Raw genomic sequence first — 20,471 nt, 5'->3', positions numbered from 1 at the left:
ACAGTACAGAGAAGTTGAGTGATGTGCTGGCAACTTGCTCTGGCAGGTTGTCTGATGATCTGCTTTGCTAGGTATTAAAGGCCCTGTACTGTGAATAAGGAGCCACACATCACACAACAGACTTAAGCCTTTTCCCTCACATTTCTCCTCTTATCCACTCGGTGTTTCTTCACTGACATGATGCTAGCTTCTTCCAGAACTACACTGAAGAACACAGGCAGTCCCAGAATTTTTTTTTTTTTCTAAATAAAACGAGAACAGTCAATACACAATTTCATAGCTCCTTACTCAAAGAGCATAAACAAAAGCAGAAAATCCTATATTTTCTTTAAGACAACCTTCAGAAAGTTTCCCCACCTCGTAAAATACGTAAAGTATGACACAAAGGCTCAGAGGCAGCTAGGGAGAAGGAATGACAAACAATTTCACTATAGACCACAAAATGGCCCGGGCAAGTGACATGCACTGCAGTTACATTACTGAAAAGGTTAATTCTTCAAATGGACTTTTCAGACATGTACTTTGACTCTATGAAGGGAAGAGTTGTTACATTTTAACACTTAAAAGATAGATCGATGGCACAGAAAGGAATAAGTAGAATCCCCATATATAAATGGTAGCAAACTGCATTTTCATTACTCTTTTCAAACATAAAAGTTTGTTTACTTGCTAGTAAGGCAAAGACTTTATCTGTAGACTGTTACAGAAAGTAAGAAATTTAGGCGGTGACCCTGCATGACAGGATAAAGACAACAGTATTGTTGCTACATTAGATACTAGTGTACTAAAGCACTCTCTCTTCCTTTCCCACTTTCAAGAAACAGTTCTAGCAATCACATCTTTCACAGTCAGTAAGACTACACAACTGTGGTTCTGCTTCCAGTCTCAAGAATTCACTTACTAGAGCAAAGAGCTCACACCCTGATATAATAAACACACGTAAGTGAAGAGGCTGATGTAATGTTACTTAAATCTTGTCTTCCCCTGTTAGTCTGTTAAGATTGTCCCAAGAGGACCTCTCTTACAAACTGGCTACTTCTAATCCACCTTCAACTAAACAGGAAACAAACCAACCAAACCAACCTGAAAACCTCAACTTAACTGGCCTTAGCAATACTGTGGAATGCATTTAGTAGTCAAGCATCAGATGGACAAAAACTTGTATGAAGTCCTGAAAACAGAGTGCATGAGACAAGATATGTATGTTCAAACATCTGACCTCGAGTGACTTGATTTCCGCTTTTTTCCCCTTTTGGAAGAAGGCGGCTTTGCTGATTATGTATTTCCAGTTAATATGGAACAACTCTCCCATGAGCTGATGCAGATGAGTGGTTTGCAGCATGAAGTCTGTTGAAACAACAGCAGGCAGCAATACACTCATCTGGTCTGATGAGTTCAGCATTCCAGCTTCTCCACTCCAGAGCCCTGGATTCAAATCTGTTATTTCAGTCACAAGCAAAACAACCTTAGACAACATCATGCTGTTTGCATACAAAAAAAAATCCTCCAAAACCAGCACAAACCATTATACTAACTTGATTTTAGTCAACATTCTGTTTAAAAGAAACCAGAATGGGAAAACAAGTCTACACATCTTTCCCTCACAAAAGTTAAACTTGTATAAGCTGGCTGAGTGACATATTTGGTGTGGAATGCATGCTAGTTTATGCAATATAAAGGGACATAATTATTTGTGAGTACATCAATATAGAATTTTATTTATTCTTTTGTTTAATACTAGGCACCACTTTTTCTTCATTCTTCTGCCCACTGCCTCCTCTCTTCATAGATGGCAAGCTGGACATAAATGTTATTTGCAGCCAATACATTACCTTCTCACCATGTTCATTGCCAGTTAACAACGATGAAATTATGGGTATTACAGCATTATAAAAGAGATGTTAGTTTTACTTTTCTGTTCAGCTTCCAGGAAAACTGGTGAAGAAAATGGAGGTTAAGAGCTGACACGAGATTCCTGAGCACTCATCACTGGCAGAGGTTCAATTGTAGAAAAGAACTGTCCAGTAGATCCCTCTTGACACATTGTGTCTATGAAGAGCTGTGGTTTGCTGTACTTCTGCAACACAGACATACTGGAAAAAAAATTTAAGTTAAACAAACATCCAGACTACACAGTCCACTCTCCTGGCCACTCCACCTAAAAAGCCTCTAATGACACAATAAAACTACATATTTCTGATCAAATAACACCTGGTGAGACAGCAATGTTAAAGGCTATGGACCTGTGATTGAAGTATGAAAACATGCTTCAAGCCATCCTAAAAAATGAGACATTCAAACTAGCAGAAGGTTTAAAAAAACAATCACTGAGAAAAACATATTGGAGAAGACACAATCAAATATATAACTTCTCTCCTTTTGTTTTATGTCTTCCACAGAGATAGAAATTGGACACCATCCACTCTAAAATCCCATATGTACCTATCATCTTTATAAGCAAACCAGTTAAGACCCAACAGTAGTTACAGGAAAATATAGGTTTACCTGGTATATTTTTCAACAATTTATGTAGACCCAGGGTGCATCAAGAGGCAGTTTCTTCCACACCCCTAAGCACTGAGCTGGGAGAGGCCCAACTGACAGATATAAGCAGCAGCAAAGCTGAAATCAAAGACACAGACCTGTTAAGAGTAGAAATGAGGCCCGAAGGTTTGGTATTGTTACTTTGTTCAGTGATGAAAAAAGAGAAGAGAAAAACATCCTCCCTTTCCACAACAGTTCAATTACATCAGCTGCCTGTAGCAGCAGTACAAGATACATTTTAACGATTATTTAACATTTTCAGCTAATAATGAATGAGGTAACAAGACATAAAAATTGTTGGTGATTAGGAAGGCATTTATAATTCAGAAAACTGGAAATTTTTGGAAAAATTCTGATTGACAGAAAGAGGAAGGGAGATATCCCGAATTAACAGTTCTGTGACTCCACTTCAGAAAACTCTCCTACCAGAGGTTTCAGTCTTTAGATTTCCTGGAGGTTTAAATACAGAGAGTGTCAAAGACAAAGATATTACATACCTCATCTTGCTCTGATGTGTTACAACATAGCAAGCAGAGATTTTGGGGTTTTTTTGTGGGTTTTGTTTGATTTTTAAGAATAGCTTCTGAAATTACAAGTTGCACACCTTCATTTGTACTGGGAGATGTGGAAATTGTGAATATTAGTGTAAACACTTAATCCAGTAAGCATTAATTTCTCCATCGTGATACAACAGGATCCAGACTAAAGTTAAAGTGAGCCAAGCTTTCACTGAATCAGAAAGCAACTTGCAACGCATTTTTGAACAGCAGTGAGCATACCAAACACTTATGTGCTCACCAGTCACTATGTGAATTAATTTTTAACCTATCAATCCTTCTCAGGCTATGGTAAGATCTGTGTTGCCAGCATGCTGAACTTCGGCTACACAGTTTTAGCTACCAAAGATGCCACACCAAAACTGTGTGCTGAAGACTTATGAACTCTGTTACATTACCTTGGAAAGCAGCAATAATGAATGCCAAGCAGAGATGAGATCCCTGTGTAAGAGCTGTCTTAGAGCATCCAATATCAACACCGTTCAAGATACAAGTGTCTAGTGCAATTACAACATCTTCCATTAAGGAAATGCCTGAAAAAGTGTCACACCCTCAAATTCGGCAGCACTGGTATCAGCAGACATGCCTAAAATAGGTATGTCACCAGTCACCTCCAGAGCGTAGATATTCAGCTTTCATACAGGTTAAAGTGAGTAAGGAATAAGGGGACAGGTTACACTACAGTTATCCAAACAGCCCACTCTGAAAGGTGGAATTCTTCCCCCTTCCAACTCTCATGAGGAATGCAAATTTACTCAGTCATTAAGTATTATTTATAGAAGTCTCCTCTACTCAACATTACCTTTGAATATATTTTCTCTGAATTGAACGCATCTGAACTACACAAATACCAGTGTAGAACATTTGTGCTTCCATCAGGAGATTATAGTGTTGCACCTAAACAGATTTCACATAGCTACTTATTTAGGCATTAAGAAACATACTAATAATTCAGCAAATCCTTAACAAAGCCATTTAATGAATGCAGTAACTAACTCATTTGCCCAAGGCCACAAAAGAGGTAGAACTGAAGCCAGTACTTGCAAATCTCCTGGCTCCCAGACTGGTCCATGCCTATCTTCACCTAATTATGAATTTAGAAAAGTATGACTTGCCTTTCAGTTCTCATCAAGATGCAACAAGAGGAGATCCAAGGAGACTCATTCTTCATGCGTTGCGTAGCATGTGGAATCGTGTCACCTATACTAATACATACCATGATGGAGCATAATGCAAAGATCTTTGAAGGATATTACAAATACATACATATATACCTCAAACGCAAAAGGACTTCTGTTGTCTTAATCCAGGATTTCAAAATTAAGAGAAGCACATCATATTCATGTATCATTCATCATTCTTCAAATGGCTTTGTTAGCAGAGAGTAAAGACAACTTTCTTCCCCATTTAGTAGTGAAAGCAAGTACTATGAGTTTTGTAACACCATTAAAAATACCAGTACTTCCAAAGCATTCCTAGTCTAGAGAAGCTGGGATGTGCATCAGTATTTGCCCATGTGACATCAACTAGTTTTTCCACCGCATGCCTCCATTTGCTGAGCATCCCCACAGAAACTACTACTGATGACATACACCGCCACCTTGTGTTACAGTTGAGAACTGAAAAAGCCTGGCAAGTTGGGACTTCACAAAAACATCTAGCTTCAGCTGTTTTAAAAGCTTGGTTTTTTTTTTCCCCCCCACAGCCACTGTCCCACATGAGAAGCCTCTTCACTTTTACATAAGTAAGACCTAACTCAGGCTGCAACAGATGCAAGCCTCCACGGTCCCAAGAAACAAAGTTCATTCTTCTCCACTGACAGAGGCAGATATTTTCAACAGTACATAGTTTTGCAGAGACAGTTGATGCTAAGTAGCACAGACATTACCATTTAGGTTTGAGATGCTATTCCTCCAGCACAAATAAATACGTAGGCTACAATACTGCATTGACAAAAAAATAAGGCTAAGCCCGAATCTGAAGAGTAATAGTTGTCCCCTTTATGTCCCTGGACTATATTTTGAGAACAGGTATTGGGTCATTCCCTCTTTTACATGAGGAGACTGCAAGCTCATTTACCTACAGTGGCTGGGTATAAACTGAGCAACTATATTCTGTACCAGCAGCACACTCCAGGGCCAAAGGCATGTGAAGTTGTAGGTATCTCAGTAATCTCTAGCCAACCCAATCCTCCTGCTACATCTGGGCCTCACAGGGGACATGGAGGCAATCATCCACCAAACCGTCTCAAGTACAAAGCTGAGCACAGTTACACTGTGTCTTGCAAAACAGTCCTGAGCCCAGTGGGTGTATCACAGAAAAACTGTGTGGTAACAAGTAGAAGAAAGAAAGATGTGGAATGGTTCTGGAAAAGGACATTAGTGGGCTTTGAAACTGTGTTGTCCTTTTAAATATGTGCTGAGTGGAAGCCCTATTTTCTTCAAAGAAAATGAACAGAAGACTGTCTTATAACTTGGGTAAGTATGGTCATCTGGAAGTAAAAAGAAAGCTTCTGCTGTTTCTATTCCAAATAAATAGCATAGCATCTTTACACAGATCAAAATCCTAAACTACCAGTTTTCTTCCATGCTGGGCAATACTATGTAACCTGTAAGACATTACTACATTGTTAAGTCTTTACATGATAGTAGCATTGAGCCTACCTACTTCATTTCTGCACTGACGTTAAATTGGAAAATTTTGTATTAACTTGTTTCTCACAAATTATCTATTGAGATAGAAGCATTACAGCAATTCACAGAACTCGCGAACTTAATTCCAGCATTCAGCAGGAGTCTGTCTTGCTCTAACAGATAGTAGTCTTTACCATCAGGTGAGCTGGCAAACAAGGAATATACTGAAGTTAAGTAGCATTCACTGACCAATTTTGACAGAAGATGAAATTTAGTTTAGAAAACCATTATTTTTGTGTGTGTGTTTCTTTCCCTTTCCCCACCCAAGCAGAAAAAAGCAAGACACAAGTCTTCTGCCATACTAATGTATTCCATCTTTCAAAAAGAAAGACATGATTTTAATATTACTTAACAATATGTTAAAAAAGTAGCCAGTTAGGCTTCAGTGTTAATACAATTATACACTCTATAACAGATTTGATAGTGTGAGTACTGTTCTTTTTTAAATTTTCTCATTCTGCAAGTATTCTTACACAAGCTGGCTACAAGTCAGGAAAAAAAAAATCAAAACACAAATAGCGTAACTTGTACACTCTTAAACAGTAGATTGTGAAAGAACTGAGGAAATATTTGTCCTGTAAGAGCCTTTTTTTCATGAAGTCATGTCAGGAGAATTCTGGAGCAGATGAAAGCACAACTGACTAGGTCCATTCCTTTGTCAGGAGTCAGAATGACAAAACATAGCTAGATGCAGAAGTGACAGGAGCCACTGCAGATGATGCAAACTAGCATTTTGGCCTCCACCCAAGCCTAAGCAATTTAAAGTCTTTGAGGCCAAGGCATTCAGAAGGAGATGGAAAAGAGCTATTGTTCCAACTCCAACGGCATACAGCTACAATCAAGTAAGTCTCACTCACAGACTACAAGCACACAAGCTAACAAATTCAGGTAGAAAGTGGCAATTTTTCAGTCCGCAAGAATTATCAGGCCAAAGGGTTCAGTGCAGATCCACACAGCACTGGGGACAAGGCAAGGCAGCACTGGCTCAAGACCAGATAAGCTCTCAGCACAGCAGGACAGATAAGTGGAGTTGTCGTTCATTGATTCCTGCAGGGTTCCCTCCCCATATTGTGTCATTTCAATGTGCAGCAAAGGTGGTTTTTTTCAAGCTAAAATTGGACCAGTTGATGGAAAGTCTCTGCCTTGTCTGTCTGGCAGAATCCAAGCAGAATCTGAAAAGAAAAGAGAAATAAAGTGAAACCAATATACTTAAAATCAAACCACAGGTGTTATCCCTCTTTTGAAGAGCAGCTGCCATTCAGAAGGACAAAACCTCTTAAAAAGTAACTTGTCCATCACTCAAATACATCACAAACCAGTTACTTTAAACACCAATGCATTATCAACATTAGGCGAATGAAGGAGCATAAGCTACTTGAATGTTAACTAGAAACAGAGCTGACATTGCTGTATTTGCCAAAAGCCTTGTTAATAGTAAGACTGAGCAGTAGGTAATGTGTAAAGCAGAAGCACAAGTGACATGGGACACTGCTGCTTCTCTTCCGAACACAGTGAAGTTATGTTTGAGACAAAGACCTAATAAGACCTTTGCAGCAGGTAAGTAGTTCACATGCCTGGAAATAACACCTTTAGAACAAAAATCCACTTATTCACTTTCACTGAACACAATTTATAGAAGACATTTTGGAAAAGGTTGGCATGTGTAGGCATTTCAGTGATAATTCATTCATGCTGGAGAACTTTAATGAGTCAAGGTGTAGGCTGTTTAGGCTAAAGGCTTGCACAACAGCATCAAGGTAGTGCGTACCCCTCCTCATGAAGGCTATACAGCTTCTGCAACACTGAAAGCCAAGGGGAGCAGACCGGAGGAGTGAAATACAAGTGGACGGTAAGAAGAATCAGACTTATTGTGTTCTTTCTATACTAAAGTTAGGAGTAGCTTGCAAAATTAATTCTGAAGTCAGGGTGTAATTAAAGTATTCATCTATTACACCATTACAAAGAAAGAAAAAAAGGTGATGAATTAGCAAACTATCAGTAAACAGTATGAATTCAGTAGGTCTGTTCAGCTCATTGCCATGGAGGGTTACTAAAACAAGCAATGTTGGTAGCCTTCTAAGTATTACGTTGGAAATTATCAGGTGACAGAAAACATATTCATTGAAGGTGCCTTCCTGGCATTAACTAGACATTTTCCTCCCCTAGAACAGCACCCATCAGGGCTTTTCAGACACCTTTCTAAGCAGGTATACATAAAACACTTGGACAGTTACACATGCTTCCTAACAGATGACAGTAAAGGAGTAGATTATACCAATTATTGAACTGATTGCAAAACAGTACAGTTAGAAGTGTTAACTCTGCATTTGGAATCACGTTTGACAAGTTTATCTCCGAACTTTAGCCGCACTTCTACAAATATAAGACACTGCTTCATTTGTCCTATTGAGAGTAGAGAATGGGTGAACTTTTCTATTTTCTTGTTACAGACAGTGCGAACTTCAATGAAGCTAACAATATTCCATGAAACCCAAAGACTTATGCTATAACAATAATAGCACAATCTAATATAATGCCATATTTCACCCATAAAACCCATATTTTGATAAAAAAGTCCTTTAATTGTCACCACTCAAAAATAATTTTTAAGAATATACACTTTTGAAAATTTCCTTGTCTAGTGTATCTTAACTCCATAAATAATCAGACACATACATTTGATATAGTAGTAATAAGCAGCACAGATAAGCAGTCGTACTGTCCTTTGGAAGACACATACATGCATTACATCCCAGGCACACAGACTATGAAAATTATATAAATATAGAAAATAAATTGAAATTCATAGTGAAAACCCTTAAGAAAACCCCACCCTTTACACAAATAGTTTTATGTTTTGTGAAATACTACTGTTGATTCCTAAATTACTGAATTGCAAGAAACTGATTTATTTATAACATTTCAGATTTGTCATCATGATGAGACACTTATTAGATGTATTAATGGGAAATTAGCATACCCAGACACCATTAAAAGCACAAATTTGAGTAGATTTCAGTATTATGGAAGAACATGTGCTATATTATTTAAACATGAGCTGTCTACCCATATTTGAGGAATTCAAAGGTAACTAAAGTGATGCATAAATCCCAACAGCAACCAAAATGCACAGAAGTTTCACAAGCACAGGTTCACGTTATTTATTACTGTCACTGCACTAGCATAAGCATTCCCTCTTTATGATTGGTATATGCTAATATCCCACGGTTACACCATCTCTGCTTCATGTACAGTATGAAACTCCAAACTAATAGCTCCTATAAACAGGGAAGAAAACATCATGAACAAACCTTTTTGAAGTTATGTCAGAAATCTAAAATATAAAGTTTTATTTGTTCAACACATAACACAGCTTTTAATTTATTTTTTTTTAAGCACTGATCAGTATTTGGTCTGCGTGGATAATGAAATAGTCATACAAACACTGTTTATAGAAAAAAAATGGTAACTGAGAATATTCTGAAAGTCTTGATGAGAACCTGGAGGACACATAGATGATTCTGGCACTCATTTCTGTATTTGTGCTACTCAGCTACAATCTGTGCCCATAGATCTACAGCTTTGGCGATTGTTATAGTATTCAGAATGTCAGCTGTAACAGGATTTGCTGTTACAACACAGTACAACACAGGCTTTTCTGCCAGGAGAGAGTTATTAAGTTCTGGGTTGGTTTGTTGTTTTGTTTGTTTGTTTTGTTTTTTTAAAACCACAACACATGGGAAGAAGCACAACAGCTTAACATGCAGAAATTACAGCACTTTACCTTTTAAAATACTCCACTTCTCGCTCTGTTTCATCCATTTCCACACTGTCTAGATCAATGTCTTTGGGTAGAAACACATCATCTACAAAGGAAAAATCATGACACTATATTAGATTTCATGAGGAAGGGGAAGGAGAGAGGAAGAAGCTTGAAGAAGTTGCATTAAATATATTTTTGGAGAACTGCCTGAACTTTGTAGACTATTGATTATTCATGTTTAATCTGAATTAATACAAACTTATAATTAAGATCTCGTTTCTGAAGCAGCTTCAGAATTCCACATTCCAAAAAGGGTGAGACAATGAAACTAATCAAAACCACCTAGTACACTCTCTTCTAAAAAGGTAGTTTAAGAGTTGTACATCTTTGCTGTGCAACTTATTTCTGAAAAAACAGAAAGCCCTATAAATACAGGGCTTCCATATATCCCTAGTTTTCATCAGCTTCTTCATAACAAGGAATTAAAATACTCTGACAGAAAGAGATCACACCAAAACCAATCACGTTCACTGCCTTAACACTTATTTTTAAAACTTAGTTAAAATACCCCCAAACTTTGCTACCTTCTTTTCATGTTCTTTCAATTACCCTAGTTATAATTTCTTTTCTTAGGGTGGTTTGTTTTTGGTTTTTTTTTTTGTGCCTTTGCTAATTTGGTATATCAACCCTATATCTTTAAGAAATTATAACTAAATGAAAATTTTTTTATTACAGTATCTTTCATGTAGTTCTAAAGTCAGAACTACTCACAGTAGTGATCTAGTCCTGAGTGCAGCACAATTATCTCTAAAGATTCAGAAACATGTAGCTGGGTTGTTTGTCTGTTTTTTTTTTTTTCACATTTAAACATTAGTTTTCTGAAATTGTAACTATACTTAGTAACAATTAAGTTTCTTAAGCAGCAGAAAATAGTGGTGAGGGGCAGGGAGGATGAAAAGATACAGGAAGCTACCTGCATTCTCCTAAAGTAAACACCCTCCATATTTTCTCCTTTAAATGACTTCAGTCTTCTCTTTCTGTTCCTAATTCCAGAGTTTTGTCTTTCTCCAATTACCGGAGTACATCCTCCCTGGTAAATTAACCCCCTCCCCGCCAAACAAAAACACAAACACACCATACAGTATGCACAAGAACTAAGGTATCAGTAAAAAGGGGTCAATGCTGTATCACTGATTGACATGGAATGGAAACACTGAACATAAGAGTTAAAAAGAAAGACTGGTGGGCTGACTCAACCAAACCATGAAACAACAAAAGTTGGGCTCTACACCTAGCACTTGCAACAACCAGGAATTTGGTTTACAGTTTTATAAACAAAGCTTAATCAACCTAAGTATTCAGAAACATTGGCAGAGACTGCCAAAGGTCTTGTATCTTGATGTGCTTATCAGACAGAATGGCAGTGAGAACTGCAATATTAAGTCATTCTGGTGAACGAACATTTAATTTATGCACCGTTACCACTCAGCTACTGGGTGATCCCAGAGGAAAGACCGGGTGCTCTGAGCAGACAGATGTTCATACCACAAAACTGCCATCCCAACTGGCAGTCCCAGTAGGGACGAAGCATGTGCAGGAATAAACTGGTGCCTGAGAATGGAAATTTCATTAGTGTGCTGACAAAGCCAACCAGCTAGCACTGCATGCGCTTCTCTGCTCTGGTATCAGCTGTTAGATGTTTTCAGGAAAACAAAAAAATACCTTGGGAAGAAAATCATGCAAGTGCAACTTGCTTGAGTCAACTCAATCTTCTATGGTTTTATTATTTCTATCAGACAAATAAAAAATCTGCTTACTAGCACAAACTAATGTTCATCTGGAGAAAACACTTAATATCAACTAATTAACATCCCACTGTAAATTTTCACTCTGACAAATAAAAACTAATAAGTTAATTTTTGTATTTACTTACTTGCCTGTTAATGTAATTAATACATGAAAGGAATTATTTCCACTGAGAAAATGTATGTTTATGCATGAATGATCATTCTTTGGTTACAAAATCCCCTTATTTTCCTTGATCAGAGTAAGACCAACTTTAGACTATACTCCTAATCCTGCTTTTAAAAGAATAGGCTTTATAGAAGACACTGGCTTTCTTAAACAAAAACCTCATACAAAACCAGCAGCATATGCTAGCTTATTCACACTTTAAAGCATCCTATACCTCTTTCCTAAAACTATATACATCTCCTGATTGTTATAATTACAATGACTTGAGTTTTCCTGACACCATTTTTTCTGTTTCTTTAATTTACATTGGCAAAAATGGCTGAAAATAAAGATTTCAAACTTATAGACTGAGGTGGTGACAATAAAAAAAACCCACAAACTTTCAAAGCTTTAACTTTCAAAACTTCAACTTTATTATACACTTACCAATTGAATTGTTGACTTTGTCCCCTTTTTTCTTCTTGTTTTTCTTGTTCTTGCCTTTTGGTTGAGGAGAATCTGCAAGTATTAGCTTATTATTTTGTTGCTGTTCACTTGGTGACGGGGATTCACTTGTTACAGGTGCTTTCTCTTCCTTTACGTGGTTCAACTGCTTTTTGTTGTTATTGTTTAATTTCTTCTCCTCTTTTTTAGGTTCTGCAAGTGTTGGGAGCTCTGCTGCTTTTGCTTTGGATTCTATTTGGTTTCTTGTTTTAACCTGAATCTCAGCTGCTTTGGGAGATTCAACAGGCTTTTTCACTTGTTCAGCACATGGTTTGTTTATCTGCTTTAGTTTCTGTTTGCTATTTCCTTCTTTATGTTGATGCATAATATCAAGCAGAAAAGAGAGGGGCTCATGCTGCTTTACACTCCCCTCTTTCTGATAAAGCAGCTTTGAGTCTCTAGTGTTTACAGGATTGGATAGTTCACAGCCTGTCTCTGAAACTGGCCTCTGTTCTGTATGATTCACATGTCTTGACAGTGAACTGGAGGTTTCTATCTTTTCTGATTGCTCAAGTGTACCATTCTGAATGTCTTCGGGTGAATTTGGGACAGGTTCCTTCACTGCCTGGCAGTTTCGAGTAAGCATGTCCACCTTCTGACAGTCTTTACTTGTTCGCTCTTTCTTCTTTTTCTTTACAGCCCGCAACTGCTGAAGTTCTTGAAGCCGTTGTAATTCTTGTTTCAGCCTCTCCTCTTCTTCTTCCTCACGCCGCCTCTGTTCCTCAAGCAACTGGTGATGCTCCCTCTCCCTGGCTTCTGCTTCAAGTCGAGCTTTTTCTTCAAGCTACAAAGTAACAACATTTTATTGAAAGTGACAAATATTTTTGGAATAATAGTTTTTAGGATTATTGCTACTTTTCTCTATGAACATTATAAATCCTAGGATGTTAACATATGAACACTTAATCCAGAAGTCTGCACAACAAGCAAATACTATTGATACAAAAGTTGCCCTTTAAAGCACATTAAAAATCCTTCCTATATTTCTATTTTCTATGCTTCTGTAATATATTTGACTTGTTAATACCAACCATTGATGTTCTTTTTGATACTGCTGAGCCTTACTCCTTATCAAAGTTTTCTACAACCACAAAATAATAGTGAAAACCAAAACATTCAGCTTCATTCTCAACAACTGCATGTCTTACTCAGATAACTCAGATTTCCATTATGTTGCATTGTTTACCTATTCTGCTATGCTAGCAGAGTTGCTCTGTTTCAGTGTTCATGAACATTAGGAAGAGCAATCATTAAAAACATTTTACAGCAAAACATTAATCACATTAAAGTCACATAAAAAACTGTCAAAAATATGGATAGTAAAGATTTCTGTTGTCAAAAGCCATAAGTTCATTAGCCAAATGAAACAGACAAAAGGGATTTTTTCTAGCCATTACTGCAAATGCCTAAAACTTAGCTGTGCAGCATTGATCTTGCATCATTATCAAAATGAAAAAGTCGTACACTGAAAACAATCGAGACCATTTATTTGCTTGCACATTTAGAAGTGCCTGTACGGGATTACTACTTCTGTTATAGAAGTAATGCAAAACAACCTATGAAAATCTTCCACTTCTTATGCTTAAATTGCATTGCAGGAGCAAAGTGAATTTTATTTATAAATAACTTGCTGAGACCACAAGTTGATGAATAGTGCTATAACATGAACATAAAGAATGTAACTTGTGAACTTCAGGTCTTCCAAACCCATGGAAGTATTTAAAGAATACAGAATTAGTGCCAGCAAAGGAAATCTACAAACAAGAAATATTTACAGTGCAGTCACACAAGTGCTTAACAGAATTCAAAAACATTCAGCAACCAATCTCATTAGCCTTGTACTTTATACCTAAGGCTGATAATTGAATTGCAGTAAGAAAAGTTATTTTTCTGCTTGTTCAACTTAAAAATACATATTTTCTCGATTATTTCAGTAAATACTGTTTTCAAAAAGTAATTTCACTGTTACACATTAGTTTCTTCAGAAATGTTTTTGCAAATTTCTATTTGAAATCAACCTGTAACTTTTAGTTCCCTGCCCCATCTCTGTAGCTTGCCACTTCACTGTGGCTTGGTATAGACCTTCGTGTCATCATGTGCTACAGAACTTTCAATCAGGATGGCAAGACGCCCAGCACAATAATTCTAAAAATACCAAATTTCAACTTTTCCTCTCTCATACAACCACTGACCTTATGTTTCTTGGCTTCCTACAGAGATACTTTATCATAACCATTAACCCAATACAGAAACACTGTACTGGGATAATGGTGAGGAAAAACTGGTTTCCTAACTTGCCCCACTTTTAAATGTCAATTCTACAAAACAATCAAATTCTTAACACTTCTGACACTTAGATACAGCTTTCTAGAATGTGGAAAATTCCAATATAAAGCTGACTTGCAATGAAACATGACAATGACACTGTGAGGAATCTTCCCAGTCTGCTACATAACTCCATATCATCAGAGCAGGTAAGCTAGCTGTGTATATACAGTCAGGCAGTGTACCAAACTACACAGAAAACAATTATACCATTATTGTAAAATCAGTATACAATGGTATACAGAATCAAAAACATGAGGTCTAGGATCAACATACTTTTATGTCTTACCTTTCTTTGCTTATGTCTGGCTCGCTTGGCTGCCCGAGAACTGCTTACTGGTTTGGTTTCAGAGCTGTTTATAAATTGGAGCAAGTCTTCCACCTTTCGATGGTCAACAACACTTTCCCTTTCAGAGATCTGATCTGGTTTCTTCGGCTGTTCCTCTTTCCTTTTTGTTAGACGTAAACGAAGCTTTTCTCGCATTTCTGCATAATTTCTACTGGTTGGTGCAGCTGGAGGCTGAAGGACATGAGACAAATTTAGTGACTAAATGCAAAAATTTCACTGACCTAATACTGTTGAAATTTTAGAGACCTTCAAGTAACTTGGAAGGTCCAAACCTGAATATCAAACTCCTTTTTGTTTGTATGTGTACCTAAAGGTGTATTTAAGAGGCAACAAACCTGTCAGACTTGATGCTAGCTTGTGAACTGTATTTTCCAACTGAAAGAATGACTGATCTTGTGGAGAAATGCAAAAGTGAGAAGACAAAGAAATACCTTTAAAAGCAAGAAAGACTTTCATATTCTCTTGTGATCAGTATACCACATTTGAAAATTTGAAAGGAGAAGACATTTGCTGCTTCTTCCATTTTTGTGAAGTCTGTTTCAGAGTTTAGGCTACACAGGCCTCTAGGCTAACTGTGAAGGCCTGATTACCCTGCACTGAAGTGTGCCAGCATACCTCCAGCAGAGTCACATCAACAACTTAACACTGCAAGTTGAATCCTTGTGTCATGTTTCACATCTGTATTCCCATCCACTGCTCCTGCCTCTCAACTCCTCACTCCTCCTCCCCTGCTGCTGCCTTACCCTCTCCCTTCCTGCACCAGATCTGGTGCCCATCTGTTTGGAGCTACACCAGTTCAACTCATTAAACCAGCAAAACAAAGCCTATTAACTTAAAAAATGTGTAGCATTTTGCCATTTCAGCAAACTAAGTCACTTACTGTGCAATAAGATGACTATCAAAGACAGATCAATCATGGACATGATGGCAACATGCAACAAGAAACAGGATACCCTCCCTGCCCCTTTCAGCCACAAGCAGGGGCTTTTAATTCACTTCAAGCCTTAAGATGAAACAGTACACGGCCAAGAAACTGAGCTTTTACTTCAAATAGGAAAAAAAGCCAGACACTCGAATTCTACTAGTTAACTGATTATTAAGCCAGACTATACAGAGATTTACAAATGAGGCCATCAGAACAATGAAATTTTAACTTAAGAAAAAAATGTAATGAGGCAAATGAACAGCTTTTAGCATTTCATTTGTGCAAGTGAAAAGATATGATTACAAGAAATCAGCAGACATGTTACTGGTATGAAGTTAAAGATCCTTCAGTCAGTGTTAAGTATTAAAATAACATAAGGAAACATAAGGGAAAAGATTTTGTATAACCTGCATGCTTTAGAACTTCAAAATTTCCTCAAAACAACCCTTAAATACAAATACAAGTCAGTGCCTATCAAAATGCACCAGTAAAGAAAACGGTTTGTAATACTGAAAACAGGGAAAATGCAGTTTGGGTTTTCCTTTGATAAAAGCATAATTTAAACATACACCACCCAAGTTCAGAAGTTCAGGTAAGAATAGTTTCTTTCTTTTTTTTTAAAATCAATTTAAAGTCAATACTTCAGGAACTGCTATTTTTACAGATGGGAGAATGGATCATAAATTTCTACGAACATTTAAAAAAATCCTATATTAAATGTACTTTTACCCAAACTCATCACATGATTTATAATTACAGTACTAAAGATGAGTGCATGAATTTTGTAAAGTTATTTAAATGGCTCAACGCTCCACATGCACACATGCCATTTCAGTCAAACATGGTATCTTTTATCCAAGTCAGTTGCTTCCTAAATCTTTTAGTCATTTTTATTGCCCTTGAATTACTTTCAACTGGAACAGTTTGTTTCAATTCTTTATTTTAAAGAGGAAAATTACTTTCTAACCATGCTCCTTTTACTACCTCTCTTGAATGAGCTCCAGTACCACCCCCTTAGTTGCAGTCTGATAAGCCACATGCAGTCAATGATGAGTAAGTGACAAAAAAGAAAATAAAACCAGTTTAAAATCCAACAACTTACTCCTCCATGGCCGAAGAACTCACAGTAACAGCAGTCACAGTATTTTCCTTCCTTTTGATTTGTGGATGTTGAGGTACTGGAGCTATGCTCTGAACAGCTGTCTTCATCTTGGCTCTCCTCTCCATCATACTGTTGATGATCATACGTGTTACTGTTCTCACAGCGATGGCCCTCACAATCAGGATCACTATGTTAAATTAAGAAAAACTTATAAAAACCTCAAGTTTTTATAAACTCAGTAAGGTATCTGAAAAAACCACATCTACCAGGAAAATGACTCTCAGGCTGGGACAATAGCCACCAATGATAGATCAAATCCTAAAGCCCTCAAATGGAGATGCTCAAAACCAAACAGCAAGACGATACACGGGAAAGTAATTTATAAAAACTCACTTAGTGACTCACTGAATGAGCAGCCTACAGAATGAGCTTTGGAACTGGTGTTCCTGCCTTTAAACAGGGAAAATAGTTTCAGAAGTAGTGATTCTAGCTTTTTTTAAACGGAACAATTTTGAAACTGCTGCCCAGCTCATCACTTGTGGTCTGAATAGAGCTGTGCAGTTACAAAGCACTCAATTTATTACTAAAATCCCCTGGTTTTAGGTAGATTTTCAAGCTCTTGACTTAAAAAAACCCAAACAATTCAAGGTTGGCTAAAACCATAATGTTCCCATTACCCTGTTTGCACCTTGATTTTCCAGGGAAAATACTATCGTGACTCTTCAATAATCAGGTACACAGCAGTTTATTCCTTCCAGAGCTTGCCATAACTGCACCCAGCATATGCACTGTCCAGTTCTTCTAAAACTCATGTCATCTTGCTTCAAAAATATTTAAAAAAAAAAAATCTACTCATCTAGCATTAATATTTCTTTATTCTTATGTTAGAAAGGTGAAAACAAGCCATAATCCATCTTATCTGCAAAATGTACGTGAATCCTCTTTCTAACTTCCTCCTTCCCTCCCCCTGTAAATTTTTCAAGAATTAGTGACCATGACAGAATGAAAAATTGTTCAGCTTCAGTACCCTAGTCAGGGAAAAGCATGCAAAACTGTTGCACATAACAGGAAATGCTGCAGTCAGTGCAAACATTCTGACTCCTCAGTTCAATCAGCCCTTGCATCACTGTTTCTTGCCTGCTGGGAGGCATTACAGTACCCAGCAGCACGGTGGGGTAGCATGTGCTAGGAGTAACAGACACAGCTCCATAGAAACCAAGGCTTCATTAGCTCTGCTGCTCAGTCACTAGATTGAAAGACTAGAGCATAAAGCAGTTTTTTTGCACTGTAGTACATGACCAATTCATATAGACTGCAACAATTTTTTCTGGGTTCTCACAGTTCATTCCTTATGAACTAAAATTGTTTTATTATGTTAGCACCTGGAGATGATAATAAAAGCGGGATTTCTATTGCATTAAATAACCTATATTCAATTCTCTCCCTGTAGTAGGTAAGAAGTGTCTTTACAAAACTGCAATGATTTCTTGAGCATGAAGGAACAGTTACTCATTTTGTGATATAATCAATAAAATCAGCTGATATCAGAAATAACAGTGTTTTTAAGAAGCACTTCAGGTATGCAGTTATCTAACTCTGCCTAAATCTCACATCATTTTCTGAAAACTACTGCAGTAGCCAGGAGACTACACTCATAGCAGCCACGACCACAGCCCTACAGGTCAGAGTACTTAAAGCAATGACTCAACTGCTTTATTATTATGCCTACACTCTTCAGACATCAAAGAGCTGGCGCCACTGTCAGTCTGCCACAATACAGAACACTACCATAAGACAGCTCCACCAAACTCCTCCCAACCTTCAAGACCTTTGAAAACCTTTGGATATCAGAACATCCTTCCACGTTACAACCACTGTATAAATGGTGGGACTGATACCTAAGGAGTCCTAAGTGTAATCAGGAAGATGCGTTACTACGTGGCAGGTTTCAAGACCATGTATGACCTTGTTATAGTTTGAGCTAAATCTGTCTACAGACTCCTTACAATTGCACTGCTTTTCATTCCTGCATGCTATGTAATGTCAAAATGACAGAAAACATATACATTATACAACAGGTTTGTGCCTCTGCAGCAATGACATTAAGAAAGAACAGAGCTTGTGTCATTTATCCCAGATTAAGAAATTCAATGTAACTTCTAGTTACATTTCTAAAGGTGAGCAAACATTTGTTTTCAAGCCTCTAAACTCAGTAACTAGATTCTACAAGGGAAATCGTATTTGTTAAGTCTCACCTAAGTTACATACTAAGTATCTGAACTGTCTCATTTGTAAACAGAGACAGCTCTTCTTTCACACTACGACCACTGTCAAAGGAGAAAAGGTATATGTATTTTAGTCCCTTTCTACTGGAGAAATAAACAATTACAACAACAAACTTACCTGCAAACACTTGGTGGGGCACTTACAGAGCTGTCTGTGGTAGAAGTGGGAGGTGCAACTGTAGTAGGACAAAGACCTGAATGAGGATCCACAAATCCAGGGGCTGTTGCAGCAGTTTTGGGGAAAGAAGGAGCAGCAAGATTTGGAAGATGTGGTGTAGAGGCTGGAGACAGTGCAGCGGGAGACAGCGAAGGAAGGGATGCTAAACTGGTAGGACTATTTCGTGGTGCAACTGGTGCAGAATGTCTATGGTCCTCTTTATTAATATTGTGGAACACTTCACCTAAATTGGGGCAAAAAGAAACCTCTTACAATTAAAAATAATAAGTCTCCATTAACTACCCAAACCATCAAAGTGCTGGATGTTCTCAGCTTCTGTAAAAATCAGCAGTATTTCAATACCTTCCTATTACCAGTTCCAAACCCTAACATCAAGGTCTTTAATCCAGGAGTAGAGAGACTGTAACTCAAGAGTAAGAAGAGGAGCAATTGCAAAAATCATGTATAAATAATATTATTAAAATAAACACAGATAGATCTTTATAGTTAGCTAAATGTACTTGAGTCAGTTACTAAGATATATGTGAATTACAAAGCCTTACCTATCGAAGAAGGTCTCTTGGATGATACTTTGAATTGGTTGCTGCTTGACTGCACTGTAGTTGCTGTGCAGGAGACAGAAGAAGTGGCAGAAGAGGTTGCCATGACAACTTTATTAGCTTCCATAAAGGCATCCTGGAAATTGTACAGACATTTCTTCTTTGCAGCATTTTTTTTCTCTTTGCTGTCAGTAACTGCTGTTGCTTCATTGCTAGATGTAGTAGGAAGTGCTTCAGATCTTATTTCTGAGAGTGCTGGTGCTAATATATCACTCCCTTAAATTGAAATACATGTAGTAATTAAGAATCACAGAATTGTCTTTATGGCATTTAGAACTAAACATTCAATAATTTAGATGCAGGCAAGCAAGGATATATTGTTAGTGTTGGCTTGGTAGGATTAGTGAAGTGATCCTCCTTACCCCCCCTTCTCTCTTCTCCCAAAAATATAGCTGTAACAGTAAGTGCTAAGAGGTCTCAAAGCAGAAGTCAGGAACCTTAAAGTTAAAATTTTAAGAACACTACTAAATGTGTGTTAACAAGCAGCAAAGGTGCTACAGATACCTTTATCCATTTATAATTTAAAAATTAAAATTGGACACCATTTTGCATGCTAAGTACGTAAGCTTCAGTATCTGAAATCCAGGTTAGCCATGCAACAATTATAAGCAGAAACAACATATCCTTCTGTCAATATAACATCATAAGTCTTATCTTTACTTATTTGAAACTCCAGCCAACTACAGTAGCACCT

The 20,471-nt window shown here is 37.4% G+C and overlaps 1 protein-coding gene across 2 annotated transcripts in view; it reads right to left on the bottom strand.

Moving 5' to 3' along the window:
* Positions 1 to 6,068: 6,068 nt before the first annotated feature.
* FAM193A (family with sequence similarity 193 member A) overlaps positions 6,069 to 20,471 on the bottom strand; it is a 46,847-nt gene continuing 32,444 nt past the window's right edge. For both annotated transcript variants that reach the window (XM_026847142.1, XM_026847141.1), the window contains 7 exons: positions 19,721 to 19,993; positions 19,119 to 19,401; positions 16,716 to 16,902; positions 14,629 to 14,859; positions 11,958 to 12,798; positions 9,579 to 9,660; positions 6,069 to 6,966 (listed from right to left, as the gene is read on the bottom strand). In XM_026847142.1, coding sequence (XP_026702943.1) covers positions 6,873 to 6,966; positions 9,579 to 9,660; positions 11,958 to 12,798; positions 14,629 to 14,859; positions 16,716 to 16,902; positions 19,119 to 19,401; positions 19,721 to 19,993 — 1,991 coding nt within the window. In that variant the 3' untranslated portion in view covers positions 6,069 to 6,872. The remainder of the gene's footprint in view (positions 6,967 to 9,578; positions 9,661 to 11,957; positions 12,799 to 14,628; positions 14,860 to 16,715; positions 16,903 to 19,118; positions 19,402 to 19,720; positions 19,994 to 20,471) is intronic.

The sequence above is a fragment of the Athene cunicularia genome, assembly GCF_003259725.1.
Source record: "Athene cunicularia isolate RWA chromosome 4 unlocalized genomic scaffold, athCun1 chr4_part1, whole genome shotgun sequence".
Classification (NCBI taxonomy): Eukaryota; Metazoa; Chordata; class Aves; order Strigiformes; family Strigidae; genus Athene; species Athene cunicularia.
The sequence above is the reverse complement of the archived record's forward strand: the minus strand, read 5'-3'. Positions and strand labels throughout refer to the sequence as shown.